This window comes from Hirundo rustica, chromosome 5 (genome assembly GCF_015227805.2).
Source record: "Hirundo rustica isolate bHirRus1 chromosome 5, bHirRus1.pri.v3, whole genome shotgun sequence".
Taxonomy (NCBI): domain Eukaryota; kingdom Metazoa; phylum Chordata; class Aves; order Passeriformes; family Hirundinidae; genus Hirundo; species Hirundo rustica.
In genome coordinates this window covers 7329393-7355577 of record NC_053454.1, presented here as the reverse complement: position 1 = coordinate 7355577, position 26185 = coordinate 7329393, and the positions used below count along the sequence as shown (strand labels likewise).

General features: G+C 46.9%; 1 protein-coding gene across 3 annotated transcripts in view; it reads right to left on the bottom strand.

Annotated features, from left to right (window-relative positions):
• Positions 1-14107, bottom strand: part of FGFR3 (fibroblast growth factor receptor 3) — a 55012-nt gene extending 40905 nt beyond the window's left edge. The window contains exon 1 of one of the 3 annotated variants that reach the window (XM_040064290.1): positions 13927-14107. In XM_040064290.1, the coding sequence (XP_039920224.1) occupies positions 13927-14107 (181 nt within the window). The remainder of the gene's footprint in view (positions 1-13926) is intronic. The other 2 variants (XM_040064291.1, XM_040064292.2) reach the window with 2 other exon arrangements.
• Between the last annotated feature and the right edge of the window lie 12078 nt (positions 14108-26185).

The window sequence follows — 26185 nt, the reverse complement described above, 5'->3', positions numbered from 1 at the left end:
AGGTGCCAAAGTCTCTGTGCTCTCCTCAAGGAGGGCAGCAATGAGCTGCAGCAGTTCTCAGCAGCCCAGGCTCGGGGTGGGGGTGACATCAGCCCCAGCCTGGCACCACGATGAGCACAGCCTGGCAGCTGCTGGCCCACAGGTCACACAGATCACCTCACCCAACCTCATGGCCTAATGCGGCCATCCCACATGGCTCCCTGCTCAGGGCAGAGTGACGGGACACTCACGGATGGGCTGACCCTTGGGGGAGCACAAGAGACTGTGCTGCCACCCCTTTGGTGTTCGCCTCCTGCTGCCTCTGAAGAGCAGCGGCCAACTCGGCCTCAGCTTTTGCTCAGCACAGCAGGAGCATCCCAGCTTTTTGATGACAGATCCCACCACAAAGCGGCCGATGTTTTACATTTCTGCTCGACGTGCCTGAGGAAGTCCAAAACCCCTCATCACTGCAGCAAGCAAGCAACTACCACAAGCCCTTTCAAAGCCAGTGGCAGCAGCTGTGTAAACTGAGGCACAGAATGAGGCTTCCCAGCATCCCAACAGATTGGGCAGGGCTTGCCCCAGACTCCATCGGAGCAGAACTTGGTGCTGCTGAACTGTGGAGGCCCTGAGCAAACCTGTGCTCTTCAGCATCAATGCAGCACAGCATCCCTCCTCCTCTGCTGGGCAGGTTACCTGGAAGGATTTTGTCAGTGACACACCCCAAGCCAGTGACACAGTTTGCTACAAGGACCCAGCTTACACAAACGACAGCTCCACAAAGCATAGGGAATGGACAGCAGCTGGAAATATTTTTAAACTTTCTTACGATGTTGCTGAATGATTCCTCTGGTTATTTTTTTCCTGGACTCTTTCTCTATACCTTCATTTCCTTTCTAAAGATCCTTCAAAAATTCATTACTGCTGGAGTTTCGACCTCCAGGGTGGGCTTTCAGCTACTTGGTCAGTTCTATCAAAATTTCACCACCTCTCAAGTACTCTTGCAGATGAATTTTTATAAGAAATTCTTAAGTTCCCTGGGTTCAAAAGCTTAGGTTTACCTCAGAGGAACTTTTTAAGGGATGCAAATGCTCCTATTCCTGTTCCAATTCCCAAGCCAGTTTTGCCTGGGAAGCTACTTGTGATGCTTTCTGAAGTGGGCTTTAAGATCACATGGCATCAGAAAAAATTTGCCATAAAGCCCCAACCTTTCCCCTTCGGTTCACAGCTATGCAGCTCCAAAATCCCAGGTCCCCTGCATTTCCCTTGCACTTCTAATGTGCACCCCTCTAATCTTCATTTAATGCAGGCAGCTGGCTGCAAATACCCCCAAACAATGACTTTAATCCTAAGTATCCTGAAGCCCCCTTTCCTTCCCACACCAAAACTGAAGAAAAAAAAAAATAAAGAGAACAGCCTCAAGACAGCAAGATGGAGAAATCCAAGCTATCCACTGGGCCAAAGGATCAGAAAGACACAATGAGCTAAATTTTGCCGGGTTTGCTAATTAAAAACGGAAGCTACCCCACTTCGAAGCCAAGGCAAGGAGGTGGGGGGAGTTCTCATGCTATTCAAAAAATCGGCTTCCAACTGGGACCATATTCACTCCACATTAATTGTCATTCCAACTACGAGTGTCCTAGTTTCAAAATGAAAACTACTCTCCGGTGTAGCTAGTGAAAACTAACACCAGTTTTGAGGCATTAAACAAAATTTATTGATTGCATTTTCCCACCCACTAAAACTTTAATAAGCATTAAACCTGAAACTCCTGGCCCCGTTTCCTCCTTCCACCCTCTCTCTCCATAAAAAGGGTCAGGCTCCTCTATATGGAGATTAGGACTTAATGTTTGGTATTTGTTTATGAGCCTATCAATTGCCTTTATTTCAGGGGGGAGAAAAGCACATCTTAAAAAAAAAAAACCCTCTTGTAGAGGGATTAAGAGAGGGCAAAGGTTTAGGGTAGTTTGGGTGGGGTTTTTTTTTCAAACTGATTGTGGGTTTTAGATATATGAAGGATCATGTTCACGTGAATGAAAATAAGAAAATATTCCCCTTTTTGCAAGTTTCCCTTGAGTAACATAAAATGCTGTTTTTCAAAGATTCTTATTTCTTAGTAATAAGATGCAGAACTTCAAGTCTTCTCTGCTGGCCATTTTCAGCCGTGTAAAAGGGGAAAAATAGTAATAATTTGGGGGCCACTCTGTCTGCATACTTAGTAAAGAAAACAAAGGTCAAACATTTGAAATGCAAAGGTCGGTGATTAAGCCCAGAAATCCATATCTATGCATCAAAATGAACAGCCAGATTTTAAGAGTGCTTAAGCGATTTAAATGCAGAGCCTGACCTGGCTCAGCATCTTTCAAAACCAAGCTTGTTATTTCAAAGTCTCAAGCGAGATTTAGGTGCCAGGTACCCCAGTTGGAGAAATTTAACAGTAATCGCCTTTCAGGAAGTCTGATCCACTTTAATGTCGTGAAAGACAAATGAAGATTTTGTTATTTAGAAAACACCTCTAATTAAAGCTGCAACACTTTGTCCTTGTGCTAAACTCATGTCTTATCCTTTAGCATTATTAGAAAGAGTTGTGAGAGATGGCAAAGAAAAGTAATGTCAAAAATTCTTTTATTTCTCCTCTTTAAAGAAGGCTGCTAAAGGGATTAGATAGCTTTGAGTTCACTGCTCTGTTAAATCAACCTTACAATATTTTTTCAGCTTGTTTGACTTGCTGTTTCTGTATACATTCGTGTTTTCACCTTTCTGCATTCAAATCCCACGCTTAGCCTTTGTTCTGCGCTTCTCACAGGAAGCTTAGTCAGTTTTTTATTTGTATTAAGTCTACTGGGTTATAGAAAACAGACTTGGAAAACAACCCCTAAATTAGCAGGACTTACCGGCTTCCACGCATACGCACATACACGCAGGGCATCGCACACCATCCAACCTGAACGCAGAGGTTTATCATTTCCAGCAGCAGCACCAGGGCATCAGGTTCACCAGGAGGGACCTTTTAATGGTCTCCTGTAACCGTATCTATTACAGCAGGGTTTGGACTCCACTTGACAAATTAAGAGAGAGTTCAAAGAAGTCATGCGTGTCTCGGTTCCCACTGCCTTCAAACAGTTTTAGTGCTCCCAAATAATCATCTACAACCCGCACTACGTTAGGATCCAGAAATTCCAGAAGCAGGGTAGATAACTCTATGCAAAGATATTTCAGCACTGCTGAAAGGAAATGCAGACTCTCTGCAGAGGGCTATTTCCACCTTCCTACAAGAGGATGTGGCTGGTTCTACCTGCATGAACCAGGGACCTTCCACAGTCACTCTGGGATATATATTACCCATTCTTCTGACTCATGTCCCATTCCCTTCCCTTATTTCCTTTCCCCACCAGAAACACTTATAAATTCTTCTTTGTGCAAATGAGCCTCTAAAGAATTAGATGGACACTGCTGTGATGCCAAAGATGGTCAGTGCAGCAGGCAAGCCAAGGGAGAAAGAAAACAGCCACTTCTCTCTGCCAGGTGGAAGATATAGATGATAAAAACTGAGCCCAGCAGCAATGAAGAAGGGGCTGGATTTGTCTGAAAGTCAGGCACCAAAACTAAGCTCCAGCCCATGCTCCCTTGGATGGAATGAACCACCACCTTGCACTACTCATGAAGACCTAGAGTTGGACAATTCTCCTTGATGTATAACCCATAAATGGAGCAACAGCTGCACACTGCATTCTGCCCCTCCCACTCCCTTTCCAGGGATGGGTGCCTAATCCAGGGTCATCTTTTCTTCCTGCCTGCCCTGAGACATCTTATGTCACCCCTCCAACTGCTCCTTCTCATGCCCAAAACAGCTGGGCTCAAGCACTGGGTTAAGTTATTCCTGCAAAGACTGCACCCCTTGTCTGCACTTCATTTGCTATGCACGGGGAGGAAGGGACAAAGAGGGAGAAAACCTCTACTTCAAACATTTACGTGAATTTTGAAAGCACCTGAGGAGGTTTCAGCCCCTCTCTGCCAGAACTAACACATTCCACCCACAAGGCTTTCTTGTTCAGAGCATGCAGATGACTTCTTACAGGATGGATTTGCATTGCATGGGGTCACCAGACCCAGGATCAGGCAGTGACCCACCACCTAGAGCACAGTGATGGGTACAAACCTGCCCCTTTTTGTCCCTGCATTGAGGGGGACTGGGCAAAGGAGAACCCCTGCTGTCCCCCCTGCCACCCTCTGTGCTTCCCTCCCCTTCATGAAGGCTTTTATGACGCAGAAGCCCACCACCTCCTCAAATCCAAGATGCCAGCATGCCTGCACTAAAAAATGAGGCAGAAATTTCATTCCTTCACTAAGTAATTCACAGGCTGGAGCCCCAGCACAACTCTATTAACACTTTCAAGCAGCTTTTTTCCTTTTTGACTTGATTGCAAAGCATTTCTGTAGTAGGAGGCTTCATGTTTGGGTTTCCTTTGCCTCCTAGTTCAAATAATGGCAATACTAAGTGAACCACTGGGCAAAAGAAAACCGAGCGTGACCCTTTTGTCAAAAATCTGGGGGTTCTCATTCGCTCCTCCAACTCTCTGCCCTAACTGAAACAAGGGCAAGAGAAGGTGCTGCTGTCAAGACTCCCCTCTGAAATACTTTCTTTCAGCCTGGGGTATCTGTAACACAGTACTCTGTATTGACACTCCATGGTATTTACTGTAATTATATCGCAGGATGGCAGCTGGAGTGCAGGAGAGTGGTTTTACCCAGTATCTTCAAGGCTAATGCTAGTATCCTCCAGTAGCCACTCACACCCTTCTTCCCAAGGTGGGTCAATCAGGAGCCTGGAAAGCCTGAAACATTATTTTTTATGCTTGATTACAGATTTCAAGTGCCTAACACCAGGCACTATATTTTGACACTGATGACTTTGGGCTGAGCTGGAACAAACGCTTTGCACTCACTCATCTCTCACTACATCCACCAGCGTTTAACTCGAAAGGTGGGTGATGGATTTGCAGTAACTTTGGGCAAGGATGCAGAGAGGACACCATCTGCTGTTTCTTACTTTCCCTCCACTCCCCACCCCTTCCTTTCTGTAATTAATCAATGCACAAATCAGGAGGCAAAGTTTTCCCGCAGCCTCTTCTTGCGATCATTCCTGCTCGGCAAAGGCTGAGGACACGGCAGGGCAGCTGCAAGGTCCAAGTGCTGCCTGTGGAGCTTGGAGCAGCATCCAGGCCACTCAGTGAGAGCACTGCCCTCCCAGCCCTGCAGCTCATCCCACCCAGGGGCCTCCCAGGGCACAACGCACCACACGCTGGAAGAAAGAGGCTCTTGGAATCTTCACTGGAAAAAAAAAATTATGCTTTCACACAAAGCTGTGAATTCCTAACATACTGACTGTAAAAATGAAAAGTATTTTTTATTTTTCTCCCCCAGTTGCACTCAGCTCTTTTCTTACACGGTGAATACTGGAGGTTGGAACAAGGTGATATTTAAGGTCCCATCCAAACCAAACCATGCCATGATCCTATGGCTCTAAACACCAGCTAATTTATGTACCTCCATTTACCAGATCCCTTCACTTCTGTATGAATCCCCAGTCTATTAACATAACTATTTAAACTGGACATGTTTTTTTAAACATTCTTCTTTCATAAACTGCCAAGTGACAGTTGTTTACTGTCAACAAGCCCAGGTACTCCAAGACAGGGAGAAATATGCCCTTGCAAAAGGCAGACATATCGGCTACCAAAGGAAGATTAAAATCTGGTGTTTTTCTCCCTCTTCAGAAATGCTTTATTCGTACAGATACTCATGATACTGATCAGGAGAGATGCCTAATTCCAATCATTCTTTTGATTAAAGACAGGCTCATTGAGGATTTATCTTCTCTTGAACATGCTAATTGTCAGGGCACACTCAGAACTCCTTAACCTTCTCCCTGCAATTGGTTTCTCCTCTTCACTTTTAGCTGTCATACTCCCATCTCCCAAGGCACATCTTGGCTCATCTTGCTACTTGCTACACAGATCCTGCTACTGGCTAGAAAAAAATGCTTTCCTGGGGGAAATCTATAGAGAGAAGTTAAAAAAAAAATTAAACAAAAATGAAATCACTGGTTTGTTCAGGCTCTACAGTCTCCACACAAGCTGCTGAAATATTTTGCTGGGAGGGAACTGCTTGTACCTGAGTCTCGCCCATGAAAGCAGCATTATTAAAAGAAAACAAACAAACAAACAAAAAAACCAGAACAAACCCATGGGAAACTTCTTCTTGCGCTCTGCCTGCCCAAGAAGTGCCAGGAAAGCCCCTCCATGGGCTCCTGTATGGTGCAGGGTGCCAGGGCTCAGGCTCGCCGCAGAGGATTATTAACACGGAGCACTGTGCTGCTCACGGCGCTGGTGCTGCCGACACTGATGAAATGGCAGGGAGGATGGGAGGATGGGGCAGGAGGGGACAGCAGCCAGCACAGCAGCCCAGCTCCACACAGGACTCACAACAGGGGCACGGGGGAGCTGGGGGTGGCTGTCACCGCCGCCTCTGGTGCTTGGGTTTGGGTTGTGATGCTGCTGCGCGCTCCCATGGAAGCTGGAGTCACAAAATGCAAGATGGGAAGTGAAGGTCGGTGTTACAGCTGGTTAGAGAGGAGTGGGAGGTCACTGAAAGCCAGTTCCAGGGATCTCCACCCCCAAACTGGGAGCCCTTTTACTCACCAGAGTTTCCTCTGCTTATTAAAATGTTTGGGTCATTAGAAAACTTCCCAAACAATCCCTGCTTATGCTAAATAGCTGCTCCCACCACGATCTGTGAAGGGCTTCAGTCAGCTCTCCTGGAAATCAATGGGGGCTTTTTTTGCCTAGGATTCAATAGGCATAAGATCAAGACCTCATTATTATTTTTACAGGACTACAAGAAGCAGAGAATGGCAAAACCCCTAAAGAAAGCAATGACCCTCCGAACTGGGAGCCAACTTTGCCATGAAGGATCTTTACAAGCTCTGTCAAGCATCAAAATAAAATTAAAAATCTAATTCTTGGGATCTTTTCAGTTTTCTGACAGGGAAAGCGGAAGGTTGAGAAAGGCTAGTCTCATCATTTGGATCTAGAGACATCTCCCGTAGCTCCTTTTTCCTCCAAAGAAAAGCCTTCAGAGATGTGTATTTTACCTTCTGCAGGGGGAATGAGCACTAGGGGATGAGCTGTCAGTTCAGGGTGATGCCAGCTACCCTGCGGTGCCCCACGGAACAGAAACACCTCCAGGGCTTCACATGACCTCCTCTGCCACACACCACAATGAGACTCGCAGTAAATCCCCTCTGCAGAGGCACCACCAGCAACACGGGACCAGATGGCTCCTGAGACAGAGAGTCATGATACAAGAACCATGCCTGCACCCAATTTTCGAGCTAGGTGCCGCCTGCCTCATGTGAGAGGAGCATCAGAGATGCTCTCATCCTCAGCACCCTCCTTGGAGCTCTCTGACAGTGAAATCCTCCCCCTTCTTGCCCTTTACTTTACTCTTCCCTCTTGGCATCCATCAGTGAGAAGCCAGCCACACAGCACATCACCACCACAAGGTCTGGCCCCTAAGCAATACCCAGCTATTTTGCTGTCTCCCCTACACCCAACTAGAGCCAGGTCAACTCCAAAACACTTAAAATCCATTACTTCTGGACACGAGTCCAATCCTTATAACCCAGCATTGGTCTCCAGAACTTTACTGATTTAACTACGTCAGCTGAAATAATTTAGTGAGATTCCTTGTGAGCAGACAAGGCAGCTCAGTGAAATCAAGGCACAACTATAAAACACTTCACTTTCCTGGGCAAAAGTTTTAAATGAAGATAAACTCACAAACACTTTCATCAGTTATGAAAAAGCAACAGCTGGGAAGCCACCTCTGGAGGTTTCTGGCATGCCAAGGTGCACTATCACTGCCTGCTATTGTCTTTCCCAAAAAGCTTCATACCAAGTCAAGGAACTTAACTGATGGCTTGGCTCCTTGGGTGAAAAGGAAATGAGGGGAGAAAAATCCAAACCAACACGCTGCCATGTGTCAGCATGACATCTGCAGGTAGTTCAGTAGGTCAGAGTGCACCCTGGTCCTACTGGTGCAAACAGCAGCGCCGGGGTCCCGGGGCTGCGATGTTCCCAGGGAAGAGCCTTCGGCACACACAGCACACAGAGCAGTGCCTGCTCCCAGAGAGAGATCCTGGGCTGCGCCCTTTCCTCACCCGAAAACTTGGAACCCTTCTCACCTGAGTTATTAATTCTTTTAACCCCTCACAACCTGCAGAAATGGCACAGCCCCAAAATCTCACAGATGCTAAACGTGTAAGCACATGGCAATTGTTTTGCATACAGTTCTGCGTGATAAAGAGATTTACTTCCAAGTTTTTATTTAACCAACTCATTATCTTGCCTAGCTCTCTGGATTTGAAAAAGCAAGGCCAGCCCACCAGACCTACCTCCGCTTCTGCAGTAAATACCACTCCTTTTTTAGATGAATACATCTGAAACTGAAGCAGGTACTGGAGAAATGTTTTCTTGACTATACTGCTATTCCCCAAAAATAGCTTTGCTACACTGAGTAACCTCAGTGCACAAAAAAAAAAAAAAAAAAATTGATTCAACTACCTCCTGGCTAGTTCCTATCTACCTGAACCCAACAGCCCTGACAGCCTATCAGAATAATAGGGCAGATTTACATCTGATTACCTTTCACATTTTAACTACAAAGTTTACTGAAGGTTTTACTCAGCCCATATCTCACAGTTCTTGTTTGCTTTTGATACTGCAGAAACTTCCTGGTCATTCAAGCCAAGGAGCAGATACTTTAGGGGTAAACACACCAGGAATACAGCATTCACTGCAGGAATACAAGCCCTTCTTCACACACACAGAGCTTTAAATCACATCTGTGACACTTGGCAATCCGAGCTCTGAGTGTATGAGAAAGCGGACACTGGGGGAGTCAGCTTTACTTCAGAGAAAAAGTGTTTTTTTAACAAGATCACCAGATAAACAGCCAAAAGAGGGGAAACCACTAAACTGATAAGCTATGTAGGAGGCCAAGGAAAAAAATTCAGGGTGTAACAAGGTATTTTAAGGTGCTTTTGGCTTTGTATGCATCTTCAGACATGCTTTTAGCCCAGCGTTTGCAGAGAGGTGCTTTCAGATTTACTCCTCCTATAGTCTGAGCTGCCTGCTGCCACATATCATGAGTGGCTGTGCTGAACCAGAGTCCCATTTGCTGAAAAAAAACCTCGAATGTAAAGCAAACTTTTACTGGCCCCCATCCTCCCTGGCATACATTCTGGTGCATGTAGAGTCAAGTTTATCACTAATCATTGTTAAAAGAGATGAAATGGCAAACACTGAAACAGCTACATCAAACCACTCCGTTGAATGGCTTGGAGTCAGCAGGCAATTTCAAGGTTGGAGTGTTTTTTAAGGGTCAGAAAAAACAGGAAGAAACAGGTATACAGAGTCAGACAAGCTCCCAGGACACATGAAAATTTACGAGCACGTAGCCCATGAAGGACAAGACAGAAATCTGTTCAAACAGGGAAACAGAAGAAAAATAGCCAAATTCATTGTTTATCTGTGCATCAGGTTCAGCTGAGCTGGGAAAAACTGGAGAGGGAATTTTGACTCTATTTTCAATATAAACATCTGAATTTGTTACAAGCCTGATGGGTCTACCTTATACATAGTAAAAATTGTCAAAAGCAAAATCATGATGACAACACAGCCACTTGTCCATGAAACCTAATGGCTCATGCTCAGGCTCCTGCACTGAATCCTACACAGTTCAATGACCAGCCAGAAAAAACCACCAGCAGGCCATGCCCTAACCTTAGCTAAAATTAAGGCGCAGCAAATGCCTTCAGTCACAGCTCTGCATGGCAATGAGAGATCACTTTCTGAACCACCTTAATCCAATCTAAGTATCTAGGTGGATGTCCAAGTTCAGTTATTGACCGTATTTTAAAAGGAAAAATTTTGTTTCTCAGCCTTATAGAAGGGAGTGAACCCTCCTCCAGCTTTATGAAAAAAATTCAGCTTTGTGCAACCAGCAGACTGGGTCGCACTGCCTGGAAATGGTCTGGATACAGTGGGAATGATTACAGCTGTAATCAAGAGTTCTTCGGCATCTTTGTTCCATCAGGCTTCAGGACAGGTTCACCTTCCCAAATAGCACTAAGGATTTTTTGGAGGGAGCTATAAAAGTTAACATGCCAGTCTGAGTGGCTTACTTTAACTGCATGATTTAATTAGCAGATCAACACTTTGCTACACAATTTTCAGATCTACTTTCACCACGTTTCCTACTCAGCAGTTGCTAATGAAGTCTTAATTAAAAGAAAAATTCCTCAGATTTAACTGGAGTGACCCTTGTCAGAATGTGTAGAAGACACCATGTTATACAGCTACTACTGAATACATTGAGTCCATCTCTGCACTGGAACAGACTTTCTAGTTCAGTGTTTGCTAGGTAAGAAATAGATTTTTTTTTTTTTTTAAAGAGATGTTTCATCATCACTTACTCGTGTCCTCTTATTTTATTGCATATAGTAAAATATGTTAGTCTCAATATTAAAGACTTAATCAGCTCTTTAACTGCTGCTCTTCATGAGAGCAAATGGATCAACTTTTAATCTCAAAACTATCACTCACTGAATCTAAAATGTTTCTGGTGTAGGACACAAAGTAAGCAGTACAATCAATACGTGAGAGAGACTCTTTGCAGAGGGTTTGAGCACATAAACCCCAAGGCAAGCTCCAGGAACAGCCAGTACCATTTGGCACTCACATCAATACCCCTATAATTTCAGGATGAACTTTGAAACGCTCAGATACACAAAGCAAAGTGACACAGATCGGTGCACCCTACACCTTGGACCCCTCGCTGAGCTCATGCTGGAAGGCTGCAAGAGCCCAGTTGCCATCAGCTGCAAGAAAAACACCACAGCCGGCACATCGCCACTTCTTTCCACACAAAAAAGTCACCGGAACTGGTACGCGTGCCCTCCCATTAAACTCAAGCAAAATCCCAAAATGGTCCTTGTTCTGCTCTGCTGGCAAAAACCCCTGCCTGTGCACTATTAACTCTGGGTGACAATTCCACTCCTTGCACAAGGAAACTTCAGTTCTTGCCCCTGACACGTTGGGAGAGCTCTCCCCTCCCCTTCCCGCACAAACCTGATCAAACATTAGCAGTTCTCTATACAACTCTTTCAATGCACTCAGACAGCCTCAGCAGCTAACTAGTACAACACAAATCCTAAAGAGCCCAGAAATTGCCTTTTTCACAGATACCATGTGCAGACACACACGTAAGCCAGCTACAGAAGACAGGATGGTTTATCAGAATTTCTTAAAAGTTAAATACTGTTGTTTCAGTTGGGCTGCTCTCTAAGAAAAGAGCCAGCATTACTTGACATTCACAAATCGTACGAAGTAATATCTTTATCTGAATACTAATGCAAATTGGACGGGCTTTTTTATATTGGTGTCTATTCTGTGGCTGCTGAATAGAGTGACCGCATGCTCAAGACTGCAAAGGAGTTCACTGACCTCCCTAATCATCTCTGTCATAGCCCCTGAATGACATACACATTCAATCCTGCCTTGCCTCTCTTACTTTCATTCATAAAAAAAAAAAAAAAAAAAGAAGAAGGAGAGGGGAAATTTGACATTGTTCTTCCTGCAGCAGCCCAGAGAAGGGAGAGAAGAGAAACTCAGCCCAGATGAGGCCCCTGGTGTTTTTAGTTTAGCTTCTATTCAGCAACAGCCCCGCCATCTGCCTCCTTCCTGCCAACAGCCGAACACCTCCCTGCGGAGATGTTAAAACCTGCACCCCCTCCACCTCCGCTAATAGCCAGTATTCATATTAGCAAACATACACATACCTCGAGAATGCCTCCCTTCAATGTGTGTTTTATGTAGCTGAGTATAGGCACAAAGCAGTAGCTGTTATAGCCTTCACAGCCCCGTGTGGAGAATTAGATCACTGGGGAAAAATCCTTCCAAGCCCCTTTATGGAAAATAAGGCCTTAGACTGTAAATGCAAAGCCCAGCGAACAACAACCCTCAGTAATGAGCCAATACCCCATGGCCCATTTGACTAGGAGAAAGAATTTGCTTTTTACCATTCAATTCAAAAAGACTGAAAAAGTAAAATGTGTTTTTACTCGGCTCTGAAGGTTTATATTCTTTACAGTTTCTTTTGCACAACCTTTTCCGCCCCAGGTCGGACAGGCAGAGCCAGTGGCTTTAGCACAGAGCTGGGGAAGCAGCACTGGCTTCACGCTTCCCCACGCACGTGGAAGATGGTGGGACAGCCACCGGCAGTGAAAAGCTCTCTCTCCCCTCACAGTCCCCGTCCTCAGGAGCTTTTAACAGCTCACAGTGGAGGGACAACTCTTGAAGACATTGCTAGGTGTTGGGAATGACGGGAACCCTCCTGGTTCAGGGAGAAATCCCACTTCCAGGGAACAGAGCGGGGGCTGACAGTGCCACCTTTGCTTTGGAGAAAGTTGACCAAGAGGTAAGAGAGCCTGTCCCGGGGAGTTCCAGGGAGCCCCTGGAAATCCCAACCCATCACTCACTCCACAGTCAACACCGGAGGGTTATTTCCCTCCGTGTGACCTCCAAGTATGCCACTTGCTACGATTCCAACAGCGTCCCAAAGCTTTAACTTGCAAAATACCTTAGAGCACGGGAAGGGTTTTAGCACCACTTCAACACATCATCAACCAGCTACGGGTGCAAGCCCAGGGACCACTGAGGCAGCCACCGAGGCTGCTCCTCACCCTCATGGGATGGACTGCGCCTGAAGTGACAGCACCAACATGCACTCCAGGCTACGCCAGAGGGAACTGGGGACACTGCACTTCTGTCACACACCCCTGTGGGCAGCACAGGCTGCCCGCTGCCTTCCGCGCACCCACCTCATCTGCTCTGACCAAGTCCCGGCGATGTTGCCCCATAAATCAATTCTTTTGGCTGTGAAAAATGAGCCAAACGATTTACACTAAGAATCTGGTGTTTTATTAGGACTTTCTTGAAAACAAACCCAACCCCCGGTGTGATTTATAGCTTTAACCAAAAGGGGTATGAAAGTAATGCCCCCCACCCCCCAGCCTCCACGAAGTCCATTTATTCCCCTGTCACTTTTTTGGCAAACAGGCTTCAAAACCCTTTCGTGAACAATGGAAACTTTCTGCCGGGTACATGCAAACCGGAGGACGGGGGGCTGCGAGGGGGCTCCCTTCCATTAAAGAGCTTTGAAAAATAAACAGGGACTCAGGTAGCAGCTGAGGCGGATCAGAGAGACACGATGTTTCAAACCCGCCGTATATTACTTGGAAAGAAGAAGGAAAAAAGCAAAACCCAGCTTTTGTCCGACGTGTTAACTTTTTTTCACTTGCAACTGCAGTGCTGCCGCTCCAGGGAAATTCGTCACCGGCTCCCCCGAAACGCGGTTCCCTTCCCAGCACGGCCGCTTATTCAGCTGCAAGCCAGCCTGCGCCTACCCGGAGTTGTGGCAACTCCACTTTTGCTCCCCAAGATGCGGATATAAATGACCTTTCCTTACTTTTCCCACCCGAACACACGCAGTCAGAGCATTTCCGATGTGCGCCGAAGATGCGCCGCTACACACGCACGCAAGCATCTTCCCAGCTGTTACCCACGGGGGTGCCTCAGGCACCGCCTTGCTGGGAGAGGACTCCTGGCAAACAGGGTTCCTCTTAAAAGCACTTTGTCCCTCCTGGGCGCCTCTGAGACTACCCCGAGGCACGGCGAGGTGGAAACGCCCCGGCTCCGCGTTCGTAACTCCCGCTCCTCAGCCGCCTCCGGCGGTCTGCTTCCCTCCGCCCCACTCCGCTCGCTCCGGGGTCTCGCAGCGCCGAAGCCGGCAGAGCACGTGTGTGCGCGGCCGCGCAGCCCTTACCTGCCGGCTGCCCGCCGCTCCTCGCCGCCGCCGCCTTGCCGCCGCCTTGCCGCCTCGCCGCCGGCATCCCGCCGACGGCCGCCGCCAGGCACAGGCACCAGACGGAGCCCCAGGCCGCCCGCATGCCTCCGGAGCGGCGCCGGGGCAGCGCGGCCGCCGCCGCACCGCCCGCCTCAGACATCCCCCGGCCGCCGCATGCTGCCGCCGCTCACCGCTCCGCTCCGCCGCCGCGCTGCCGGGAGAGGGAGAGAGGCGCTCAGCGCGGGGAGGAGGACGAAGAAACCCCCCGCCCCCGGCGCCCACAGGGAGGAGGAACAGGAAAAATAACAGTGAAAAGGCGGAAAAAAAGAGTGGTGGGAGCAGGAAAAAAAAAAAAAAAAAAGTGGTGGGAGCAGGAAAAAAAGTGCAGGGGGCCGCGCGGAGCCGAGCGGCTGCGAGGCGCCTACCTGCGCAAGCCCCGCGGCCGGCCGCGCACCGCGCATCGAGGAAGGGACGGAGCGAGCGAGCGTCCGCAGGAGCCGCCGCTGCCACCCGCCCGCCGCCGCGGCGCTCCTGCGTCTGCTCGGCGCGGAGCGGGCGCGGAGCCGGGCGGCCGCGATGTCCCCGCCCGCCGGGCCGGACCGCCCGCCCCGCCCCGCCCCGCCCCGCCGCCGCCGCTGCCGCGGGGGGCCGCGCCCGCCCCGCGCCGCTCCGCTCCGCGCCCGGCCCCGGGGCTGCGCGGGGGGGCGGCCGGTGCCGCGCGGGGCTGCGCCCGCCGGGCCCTCCGGGTGGAGCGGCACCCGCTTCCCACAGGCGTGAGATTAGAGTTGGCGCGCCGCTCCCATGGTGGATCCTGAGCGGCACCGTGCGCCGCGGCGGTCACCCGCGTGTCCCCTTCTCCTGGCCCCGGAACAGCGCGTTTTCTGGAGAGAGGCGGAGGGAAGGGGGATCCGTGGGTTTGGGACAGCTCTGTGCGTGCAGCAGCTTCGGCTCAGCCTGGGTCTGGGGCAGCAAATGTGCCATGCTCCCGTTCCCCCTCTGTGGCTGCCGCTCTGTACCCCAAAGCGAAGCCACTCTCTTGGAGCGCCCTGACTTCACTCCCCCACACCCATATTCACTGTGGTGCATCGATGGGGATAATCACAGACTCCACGCCACTCCGCGTGTTCTCCTCTGCCGACTGAACTAGCTGTTTTCATAAAGTCTGACTAAATGGATCTAGTCACATTTACAGTTACGATTACAATGATCTAGTCGTTGTCACAGTTATGGTTCGGGGTATTGTAGTCATCTCAGAGACCCCCGACACGGCCGAGTTGCTGAAGGGACATGCATCAGTTACTGCTGACAGTGAGCTGAGCTGCCTCATACAGAGAAGTCAGAGCCCTGCTTTAATCCCACTTGACACAGCAGCTCATTCGCTGAAAATAGACACAAATATTATCAGAGCTGAAAATGCCCTGCAGAAGGGGCCCCAAAAAACCCAACCCGCATAAGAGTCAAGGGGAGGTTTTTGGGTCAGAGGAAAGCCGGGCAGTGCGGAGGTTCGGCTTGCAGCGAGGGCAAACAGCCGGGGATCGCTCCTGGCCGCCGTGGACGGCTCGGAGTTCGCACTGCTGTCGCTGCAACCGGGATCTGTCTTGACACCTTTATCAGGCACAGAGACTCTGACATCTCAATACTGTGGCATTGTGTGGGGACACATTGAGACGGGGCTGCGGCGAGGAAATCCTACATGTCAGCGGAGACCCTCGCCAGTGCCACCATCGGTTTTAAATGAAAACAATGGAGGGAAAAGTAGACATATAAATAAAATGTGCTTATTTCACCGTCACAGAGAAAGCTTGGCAGCATGTCAAGCTGCATGATGTTTGCTCTCATAACTGCTGTGCTGGAGGTGCCAGAAAATCACTAAAAATTAAAACAACAGCAGCATAATTATAACACTGCACAAGGAGTTGTTGGCGTCATTATTTTGAAGACAAAATTGCAAAAGCAAAGCCAAATTCTGCTCTCAAGTAAAGCCACCACAGTAAGATTGTTGTTGTAGTATTGTTGTTCCTATTGCTAGTAAGTGTTAGTATTGTTACTATTCCTACCTCAATTTTCCAAGAGGACAGCAGCAAAAGAGGACCAGGAGCTTTCCTAGGTCTGCAGATAAAAGAAAGACATCAGTGAAAATTCAGTGTGATTTTTCACACTGTGGCTAAATTTTAAAAGTGCCTTGGTGATTGTTCCTTTCTGTCAGGTGAGGGCAAACACTCTCATGCTGCTCCTGGATTAACAGGATAGAAACGGCCGATCTGAACCTGGAGAGTTTTAAGGTTGTTGGGAGATGTAAAGGTCTGCACTGTGGATCGAGTTAGCTCAGCCCTTTAATGGTTTTTAACTGGTTTTCATTTGGGAAAAAAACCAAGAACTTATAACATTTGGAAGCCCTTTACAACAGGAAATCAAATGGGTATTGAGATAGTCCTGTATGAAGGACTTCAAGGTTTGCAGTTTTCCCTAGAGCGGGATATTTTTAGGTTTCCCATTTATTAACCATGCAGAGCACTCATCTGGTGTTGGGGAGCACAGACCTGATTAAGTACAGATTTTTTGATACTGCTTTGTCACTGTGGTGGCCACTGTAAGAGAGCCCAGGATGTAGTGCTGTGCATCAAAAACTGCAGCTCTGGACTGTGTCTCAGCCACTCGCTTACTGAAAAAAAAAAAAAAAAAAAAAAAAAAAATCTGTGTGCATAGGCTAGTAAAGCCTGCACAGCGCAGTTGCATTTATTTCAGCACTGTTATGCCATAAGCCATATATTAGCCCCAAAGTTTTTCTTCCCCCTTTTCCCCCTCAGGCTAGAAGCATGTACCCCCCTCCACGCAGAGATACTCTCTCTGCCAACATGTTTGTTCTCCTTTTACCCTTTATAAGAATCCCCTTCACAGAACTTTATATTTGTTTATCCCCTTAATATCCAAAGCTGTCTGTGATGAAAATCAACCCCCTTCAGCAGCTCAGAGATGGTGGGTGGTTGCCCTTTTCTGAGTGAGTGGCTCCAAGCCTGTCGCTGTCCCACACCTCCATCTGCCCAGACCCCACTGGGTCTCAGCCACTGAGACTGGCTGCCCTGAGACAGTTTTTGGGGAGCCTTGCAGGCCCTGAGGGCCCCTCCTTCCCTTCATGTCTCTCCAAAGCCCTACCTTAGAGGGAGGCTGCTAATCTCTCCCTATGAAAGTGCAACCTGTGGATAGTCTCAAGTCAAGTTAAATGAAGGCTGCTGTCAAAAAAACTGGAACAAAATTGACTCCAGGTGTGAATGCTTTAAGCAGTCCCTTCTGCCTCTCTGTCTAGGAGATGGGGATGGGACAGGCTGTCAGATGCTTGTCCCAAAGCCCTTGGCACTGAGGCTCTGGAGAGGCACGAAGGGAGAGGGGCTTCATTCATGCCAATGTCCCCCTTGGTGACATTGCTGTCAGAAAACTTGCAATCCCTTCCCCTGCAATCCCCCTCGTGCACTGTGCAAAGCTCTCCCCTGCGCATCTGAGCTGTCAGCTGTGGCATGGCAGGCAGAAGGCTCAGGCACCAGTGCTGGACTCAATAAGGATCTTGCAAAAATTACACTGGGGACTGGTGCCCCCATACATCTGATACTCGCAGGAGCTGCTTCCTTAGCCAGCAGGAAGCAATTCTTGCATCAATACTGAGTTGGAGCAGAGCAGTGAAGTAGGTGAAACTTTAATTCAAATTTTAATATGCTGGCAAGTTTGATCAGACTCGGTCACATGAGCTTCTGAATCATATCAGGTTACGTACACACAATAAATATTGCCAAATATTTCTTATCAAAACCGGGTCTTGTTAGCTGACTTGTGAGCCAGACTGATTGTTGTGGCCTCGCAATGCTGTAACAGGCTGTTCCTTCAGCCCAACCAAATGCTACGAGCTCACATGAAACCCAACTGAAATATCAGTTCAGAGACCAGTATTAGTGTGCATGAGCAGAAGCCCAAGCTGTTCACCCTTAGCTTTCAAGGGTTAAATAGCATCAGTGGATGCCAGCACTGGGGTACATTTTCCAGAGCTCCTGTCACTACCCATTTATATCAATAAGGCGCATTGGAACGGCTAAACCGCTTTTTATTAGCTAGTCAGCCCTTAGAACTGCAATTCCAGGCTGGTTTATTGAATTGCAAGCTCGAAAGTCATTGTTGCTGAGATTAAGGATCCAAATGATTGTCAGGGTAAACACTGCAGCAGTCAAGCACCTTGTGAAGGATCTCTCTGTGCCTTCACCCTCTGTGTGCTGTTTGCAACACAAACTTATCCTGTAGGGTTTGTTTCCCACTGAACTGCATGGAGCAGACAAGGAATAGAGGGCTCTGCAAGGAGTGAGTTGTTTTATTTGAAGTGAAATACGAAGGAACAAGTGAACTGGAGAGGCACGCTGGATCTCTTCTGCGAGAGCTGCGTATGGGGAGATGCTGGCAGAGGTAAAATAATTTGTCAGCCTGAAAAGCAAAGCAGGCAAATGGCAAAAGCAGGGAGAAAAAACCAAACCAAAACAACCCCCCAAACAAACAAAAAAAACACCCTGGATCAAGCCTGTGGAGGGTGTGAGAAGCAAGGATGTAAAATCAGACCTTGAAATAATGCTGACTCAGCACAGCAGCTGTGCGTGTGCAGCCAGGGCACTGCCACCAGGGTCACAAATGGCTCTCAGAGTTGTCATTGACCACCTGCACGGGCTGGGTATTGCCTGTCCTTGGAGTAAACCAAGGCAATGTGCTGGAGCCTGGAGGGGACAAGACAGAGATCACTGCTGCCTGCCAGAGCTCTTCATGCCATGGGCACATAGGATATTTCAGGCAAATGTGCGTGCAGCAGGGTTGCACTTATGGGTGTAGCGGGGCACCTCACTTTGAGGGGCATTTGTAACAAAGGCACAGCCTGTTTAACCCCTTACCACCCTGTGCAGACTGGTGCCTGTAAGGAGAAATTACACACTGCCAAGATGAGCTTCTGGGAGTCCAACAGCTGCCCTTGAAGTCCTCTCTCCTGGATGTGGCCAGAGACCACCAAAGGGCACCAGCTGTCTGCTGCTGCCCATCCACCCCGACTGCTGACCTGCAGCTGCAACCCTTTAGAGCTCGCACACACTGGACTCTTCCCCAGGTCCTGGCCCCACTGTATTGCCTGGTAGCTCTCCTTTCTCCTGGGGTTTCCCCTTGTTCTGCCCCACTCCAAGGCAGGGAAAGGGATGAGTAGTAAATGGCATGGGAACTTCTAGAACAAGCAGCCACATCCTAAAATAAATGTGAGCTCGGGTCTTCTATCTGTTAGGGACAGCAGAATTGTGGTCAATATTAGTCAGTATTGCTATGACTTTTAGGCAAGCTCTTTCTCAGTAGAAGACTGACTTACTTGGGAGGGAGCTTGAATATGGGGACATGCTCAATTCTGCTTTAATACAGACTGCATGCTCTCTCATGCCAGTGCTGACACAGTGCTGTGTCTGACGCCAGACCCGCCACATCTAGAGCCTGATTTGTATGGCTGTCTTCTTGCAATTCCCATGGTAGTTTTATTTTTCCAAAGTGCACGATGTAGGCTCTGCTCTGGGTGTGTATTCTGCTGCAGAGATAGGGTGGGTGGATCAGACACATATCAGCACATTAAATAAACAGGATATATTGCAGAATTGGGTGACTCTACAGCTTTTACTGCCTTCAAAATAAGAAGCAGCAGATATGTGTTCCAGATTCAGTGTGCATGTCCAGCAGCTCTGCAGAGGAAAAGCAATTGAGGGTCTTTACAAACAGAGATAATCTTGTGGGGGATAGTTAAATGTTATTATCCCTGTGGTACACTCAGTCTTTCCAAAGCCCAGGAAGGCAAAATGCCTTCCCAAATATCAACTCCTGGTCTGCAGCTTGGCTTGTGGGACCATGTCCAACTCTGTCACAATAAAGTGATAACTACCTCAGGGATCTTGTGCTTTTGCAGGAATGTGATTCCCCTCATGCAGTGTGCTGGATGTCCAGATCAAACGCGATGAAGAATGCAACCTGTGGTCAGGGAGGGTTGGCCTCCTTCAGCCTCAAAAGGCTTCTGTGTAGTAATTGTGGCATAAATCATTTCATTCACCATTAAGGGAAAATCATTTGTGGTGTGGAAAGCAGCAGTTGCATTAAGAAGTTGGACAGGAGGCAGGTAGGCATTGACTTTAAGACATTTCATGGAGCCAATGCTTTTAATCAACAAGGGAAATGTTTGAATGTTAATAGAACTAACAATGAAACCAGAGTCGTGTTTTGACAAGTATTTCCAAACATTCCAGGAACACTGTGATGCTCTAGCAGCCTCTTTCCTAGGGAGGGAATTGATTGCTTGAGTTGTGGTGCAGTTTGCAATGTTCAGACAGCCTTTCCAGAGCAGCTGGGTTGCTGCCATGGGCAGGGGGAGGTGGTGATCTCAGTGGTACTGGGGGAGATGGGCAAATTAATGTTTTTAATAAATGAGAGCACTTTATTCCTGTACTAGACAAATATCCTGTAGGCTTCTTAGAAGAGAAGTGAACTCAATGCTGGGAACTTTTCCTGTGATAGAAATTCTCTTCCTTATTATCGTTTTATATGAAAAAATTGCTCATGATACATTTTCCCAGAACATGGTGATGGCTCCATCCTCTATTACACTTTGCCCCAATTATTTTGCATATACTTTTAACACACTGGTTCTCTCTATTCTGAAAGAAAGGCCTGACTCATTTAAAATGTGACCAGAAAGTTGCTGGGGGACAAGTGTACCAGGCCTGCAAGGCCTGCATGGATTTGCCATGCTTTTCACAGCTAATTTTGCTCTAGGTCAATGGATCAGATGAATCATTAATAAGCATTTGGAAACCCTGGGTACCAGGTACCGCTGATCTTGAGCGCCTTGTAAAAGATTCACCGACAGGTCAAAGGTTTTTATTTATGGAGAAGACCCAAGGCTTACCACCAGATTTGCCATTAACTGTGACTCTAGAAACTCCCCGCCCTCTCTGAGCATCTCCTCGCTCTGCAATGCTTTGTTTCCCATGTAGGCTGAAAAACTCACATGACTGCAAGTGAAGTTAGTAAACACCTGAATTAGGGATGTGACGGATCTGAGCTATGGTCAATAAGAACAATATGCCTCCAAAACCTAACTTGTTGAACTTGTATTTCTTCCAATGGTGCTTGTCTCTCCCTGCTGATAGTGGAGGGATCTGGGATGCTCAGCTGATGAAGGGGGGTTGTTTGTCACCCCTTTTTTGTCAGCCTGCAGTGTTTCTTTCAAATGATGGAGGGGCTTGAAGGCTTCCCAGCCATGTAGAGAGAGACAGGACTCCAGTGACTCCATGGACATTGTCTGGAAGTGCCACAGGTGGGTCCAAGGCAGGAGTCCCATGGTCTTTTAAGGCTTCACTTCCCCAAACTAGAGGGAGGTCAGGATACGTGGCCTTCATTTCATACAGCACCATTTCCCATTTCTGCATCATCATTAAATCCAAATATCACGATTTCATTGCAAACCCCACTCAAATATGTTTTCAGTAATAGGGAAAGGTGAATAGATCCTTCTGAAAGCACTTTTACAGCATAACTGCAGTCTTCTTCAGAAAAAAAAAAACAAAAAAACAAACAAGCAGCCAGAGTAGCCAGTGTTTTTCAGTCAGTGGTTTTCAATCTTTTTAATTTGCAGACATTTGCATTTTTTACCAGCAGGGCTTCAGCCCTTCATATAGTTAAATTGAAGCCTACTGACAATATACTTATTTTTCTTGCGAAGTTTTGTAGACCATTCTGAAGTCAGTGCACCCCAAAGACCTACAAACTGCAGTGAAACTGATTGAAAACTGCTATCTACTTATTCTTCTGTAACTAAATAGGATGAGTTTTGCCATAAATTTATGGGAACTGTGTGCTTCAGAGTCTATGGTGTCTGGAATCTGTGGGCTTTCTAGATAGGTGGGACAGACATTTTCTCCAAGGCTGAAGGCAAATATTATTTAGATATTTTCAGTTATTTAGTGATGTCCCTATGTGGAGTGTAACAACAACTGTAACTGGGAATTATTATTAATGGACAAAATCAAGTTACTCCTCTTAATCATCACCTTCTGAACTTGTTGCAATGAGGGAAGAAAAGACTTTAAATGAATCATAATTTTGGCAATAATTGCCAAAAGGCTTAATGTAGTTTACCCAGAAATTGTTTTTTAATTGCTCATGGTGGGCTCATGGGAGACAGCAGCAAACAGTGCAGATCCTAGGAATTTCTATAGCCTGGTGCTGGAGAGAAATCCTCATTTTCTGTGAGGAAAAATGCACAAAGCTGGGCACTTTGGAAGCAGCAAGGAGGGGGCTGCAGTATCCACTCTGGCTCATACAAGCCATTTGTTTGTGACAGCAAATTTTTGTCCTCCAAATTTTAGGCGTAGTGTTAATCATTTGCCATTGTAAGACAAAAGTGTTGTATATTGCCAGGAATATATTTGCTCCTCTTTCAATTGAAAACACAAGTAGGAACTTGGTTTAAAAGGGTATATTTTCTCTGTGGCTGTTGATGCCTCAAACCATAGAAATATAAAAATATTTGTAATAGTTTGTATCTTATTACAGAGTGGAAGGGGGATAATCACTGTCAGGCTGATTTCTCTGAAGACAGCAGTGCAGCTCATAACAAGGGATATCTGCACATGTAAAAAGGATACCAAAATCAAATTATCTGAACTTTGAAAATATATTCCTTTCTGCAGCTGACAATGCTAAAGTTAACCCAGGAGCCAGAGAGCACTCTGTCTGCAAAGAAAATTAAAACCACTGTTTGCTCCCAGCCATATGACTGGCTCATGGGGTAATAAGAAGACAAGGACATGAGAGTAAAGTTATCATTTTTTCTTGAAGGCTGTGTGAAAAATTTTCAGTCACTTCTTTGCCAAAATAGTTTTGTAAATACTGGAGACTCTTGATTTTATCCTCCCTGAATTCATCAAAATGTTGAAGCATGTTCTCACAGGTAGCTACAGCTAATCTGTGTAATCTTGAAATGGCTTCCAGCTTTTAGAAGTTTACATTAAGTAAAGATTATCCAATTATAGTTTTCCTTAAAGATAAGAAAGATAAGGTTGATGGAGAGACATGCTGGATGACTGAAGTATGCTGCTTTCATTTCATACGTTTTCTGCAGTGTGCTGTGAGGTGATTCAAAATGAAAGCACTGATTTCTCTCACTATGCGGGAGTGTATGACATAACACAGTAATGAAACATAAACACAACAGGAGATTATAATCATGGTCATCACGGCTGGTATCTCAAACACTTTAAGGCACTATGGATATCATCCAGAGTTATACATTAGCTTTCAAAATGCCTCACTTCATGTTTTTATTTCAGCCAATAAATTACTTGAGGCCTGACTCAGCCACTTGAAAAATAAATGTTGACTTTTCAGGAAATTGTAAGCATTACTGGAAGGTCTGAAGTCTGATAAACAGCTGGTTATGGATCGTTTTGTAGGAGGAATATTGTGTTCAGAGAAATTAAAAGAGCATTTGGGAGTTTGGTGGCAGGAGATGGACTTATATGCTAACTTTGAGTTCTCTTGGTCTCTTACTATGTGTGAAATATACTGTATTTGCTTCTACCTCACTTCAGCTTTAAAAAATATTCCTTTAGCTTGGACAGATTTAAGAAACCAGGTGAATATTGGTCCTGAAAAGACCAAACATTAAGTTAATATCCGTTAAGTTAATATCCATTTCAATTGTATCAGTAAGGTATTTCGTGGAATGATTTGAAAAATAAGTATTAGTGTAATGCGTCAAACTGGTAATAAAAACAATTTAAAACTTATCAGAATTAACCTCCCAGCTGAAAGCCAAAGAAAAAGCTACCTGCAAGTGGAAACATAGAATATACCTTAGGGAAAAGGTGTTTCTCCTGAGGAAGCTTGTTCCCAGGTGGCCAGGAAGGCCAGTGGTGTCCTGGCTTGTATCAGCAAGAGTGTGTCCAGCAGGACCAGGACAGGGATCGTCCCCATGGGCTGGGCACTGGTGAGGCCACGCCTTGCGCCCTGTGTCCAGTTCTGGGCCCCTCACAAGAAGGACATTGAGGTGCTGAATGTGTCCAGAGAAGGGGGAAGGAGCTGGGGAAGGGTCTGGAGCACAAATTTTATGAGGGGCAGCTGAGGAAGCTGGCGGTGTTTAGCCTTTAGAAAGGATGCTGAAATGCCAACCATATGCTCAGGTCTGAGAGTGAACGAGGAAAAGTCTTGAAATCAAAGAGTCTCTTGCAGTACTTTTAATGTCATAAGTGTTTGGGTGGTGTTTTTTTTTTTTTTTTTTTTCCTTTGTTTTTGTTTTAGTTTTGTTTTTTTTGGGTTTGTTTTTGTTTTTGTTTTTGTTTTTTGGTGGATGATGCTGGAAAACTAGAGATCTGTGAATTTAACTGGTGTCAGCAAAATTTTCAGGGTGAAATTCGTTTTGCCAAGAAACTGTGATGCTTGTTTGGGGAAAAAAAAGAGAAATATTTGGACTTTAGCTTCTTCCTTGTCAAAAGTACTGAAGGGAGGAAGACTGAAAAATGTTATTTTTCCTTTGGTTATTGAATGCAATAACCACTTGTCCTTATACTGCCTTCTTTTATTCTGTTGCACTCAGTCTTTTTCTCTGTCTTCATTTGAAATGCTTCAGCCTCACCTGTGTGTTTGCAATGACCCACATGAAAGGGAATAAAACTGTTGCACCATTTTCACACCTGCAGACTAATCTTTATTTCTACAAAGCTTCTGTGTTTTGGGACCTGGCTGTGCTCTGACACCACAGGTCACCACTGGCAAATTCAAGCAAGAAGTTACTTGTCAGGAAAAAAATACTAGAGGGCATTTCCTGTCCCATGGCAATGAGGAGCTCAGGGGTGTCTTGAGGACTGTTCTGAGAGAGGAGCTGGGGAAAGAGTTGTGAGGGATTCATGCTGAGTCCTGCAGATCCAGAAGAAGCAGGAGAGATCATGCCTTGCTCAAGTCAAACGTGTTACTTTTGCTCTGGTACATTTGGTGGTACTTGCTTTGGTACTTGCTCTTTACTGTGTTTCCTTCCTTGGTCTGTATTGTAATTTTTACTTCCCAAGGATATTAAGCATTAAAGAGAAGGCCTGAGGACTGCAGTCCTGTGCAAAGGCAGTGAAAGGTAACCCTTCTCTTCCTCTGAGTAGGGCCTTTTCACTGGGGCAGAAAATGCAAGAGGTGAGCTCCAGGGAATTTGGGCCAGAATTGGTGCAGAGTCAGTTTTCAAATCTCACCTCTCCATATTCAAGTGAGTCTAGAAATTGCCTACAGCGACTCTATTTTTAATTCCAGATGAAAGACTTTTCAGATGGAGGAAAGGGTGAGACTCTCAGAAATGAGAGAAGGTGCAAGAAAATGGGGAGAAGCTGAGTGGGTGGGTGGAGTGAGGGTCTCTGCTTACGTATTCTTCGCAGGGATCGTTTCCACTGACCAATGCATAGCTGCACTTTGGCAGTGCAGCGTGCCAAGAGAATACCAGAGTTTAGCAGAAATGCAAGGATTGTGTCCAGAGTAATGTAAATGTGAGGAGAAAACAGGGCCGGCCAAGACCTCCATGGTGCACAACTCCATCATGGGTGTGTGATTCTTCAGGGTCTTGCAAAGCAGCCAGCAAGTCCCCCTGCAATGTCAGGTGTCATCTGCACACAGATCTGCCTCAAGAAGTGGAGTTGTTTTCTGCCTCCCTGCTCTGACCTCCTTGGGATGCTGTGAATCTTCTAAACAGGAGAGGGCTTGGTTATATTTGTTTGCAGTTGTTTTTCTCTGAGGCCCTTCCTCAGAATTTTGTTAGCATTGCAAATTCCCATTTCACAATCTGCATTCTTCCAACAGGCAGACAAAGGCGTTTGAAACCAGCTGCATTTATCACTAGTGCTCGATGCGGATGAAAGAGGGCCGGATGGATCCTCAGGGCGCGAGTTGCGCCATCGCTCCATCCACCCTGGGGGAGCCGCGCTGATTTACCACAGCTGAGGATCCGCTGGGTGGAATTCACTCCGGGGAGGGTTTGGTGGTGATCTGATCAAAGGCAGCCTCTGCCCAGGCTGAAGATGGGAAGGCTGAGCCTTGGGACATGCCCTGCTGTTCCCCAGGGGCTGGCCGCGGGTCCGGGCTCAGCCTGTGGCACGGCAGCGCTGTTGCGGTAACAGCCACCTGCGCGCTCGGCCGGCTCTCTCCGGGCGCTCTGGGTGGC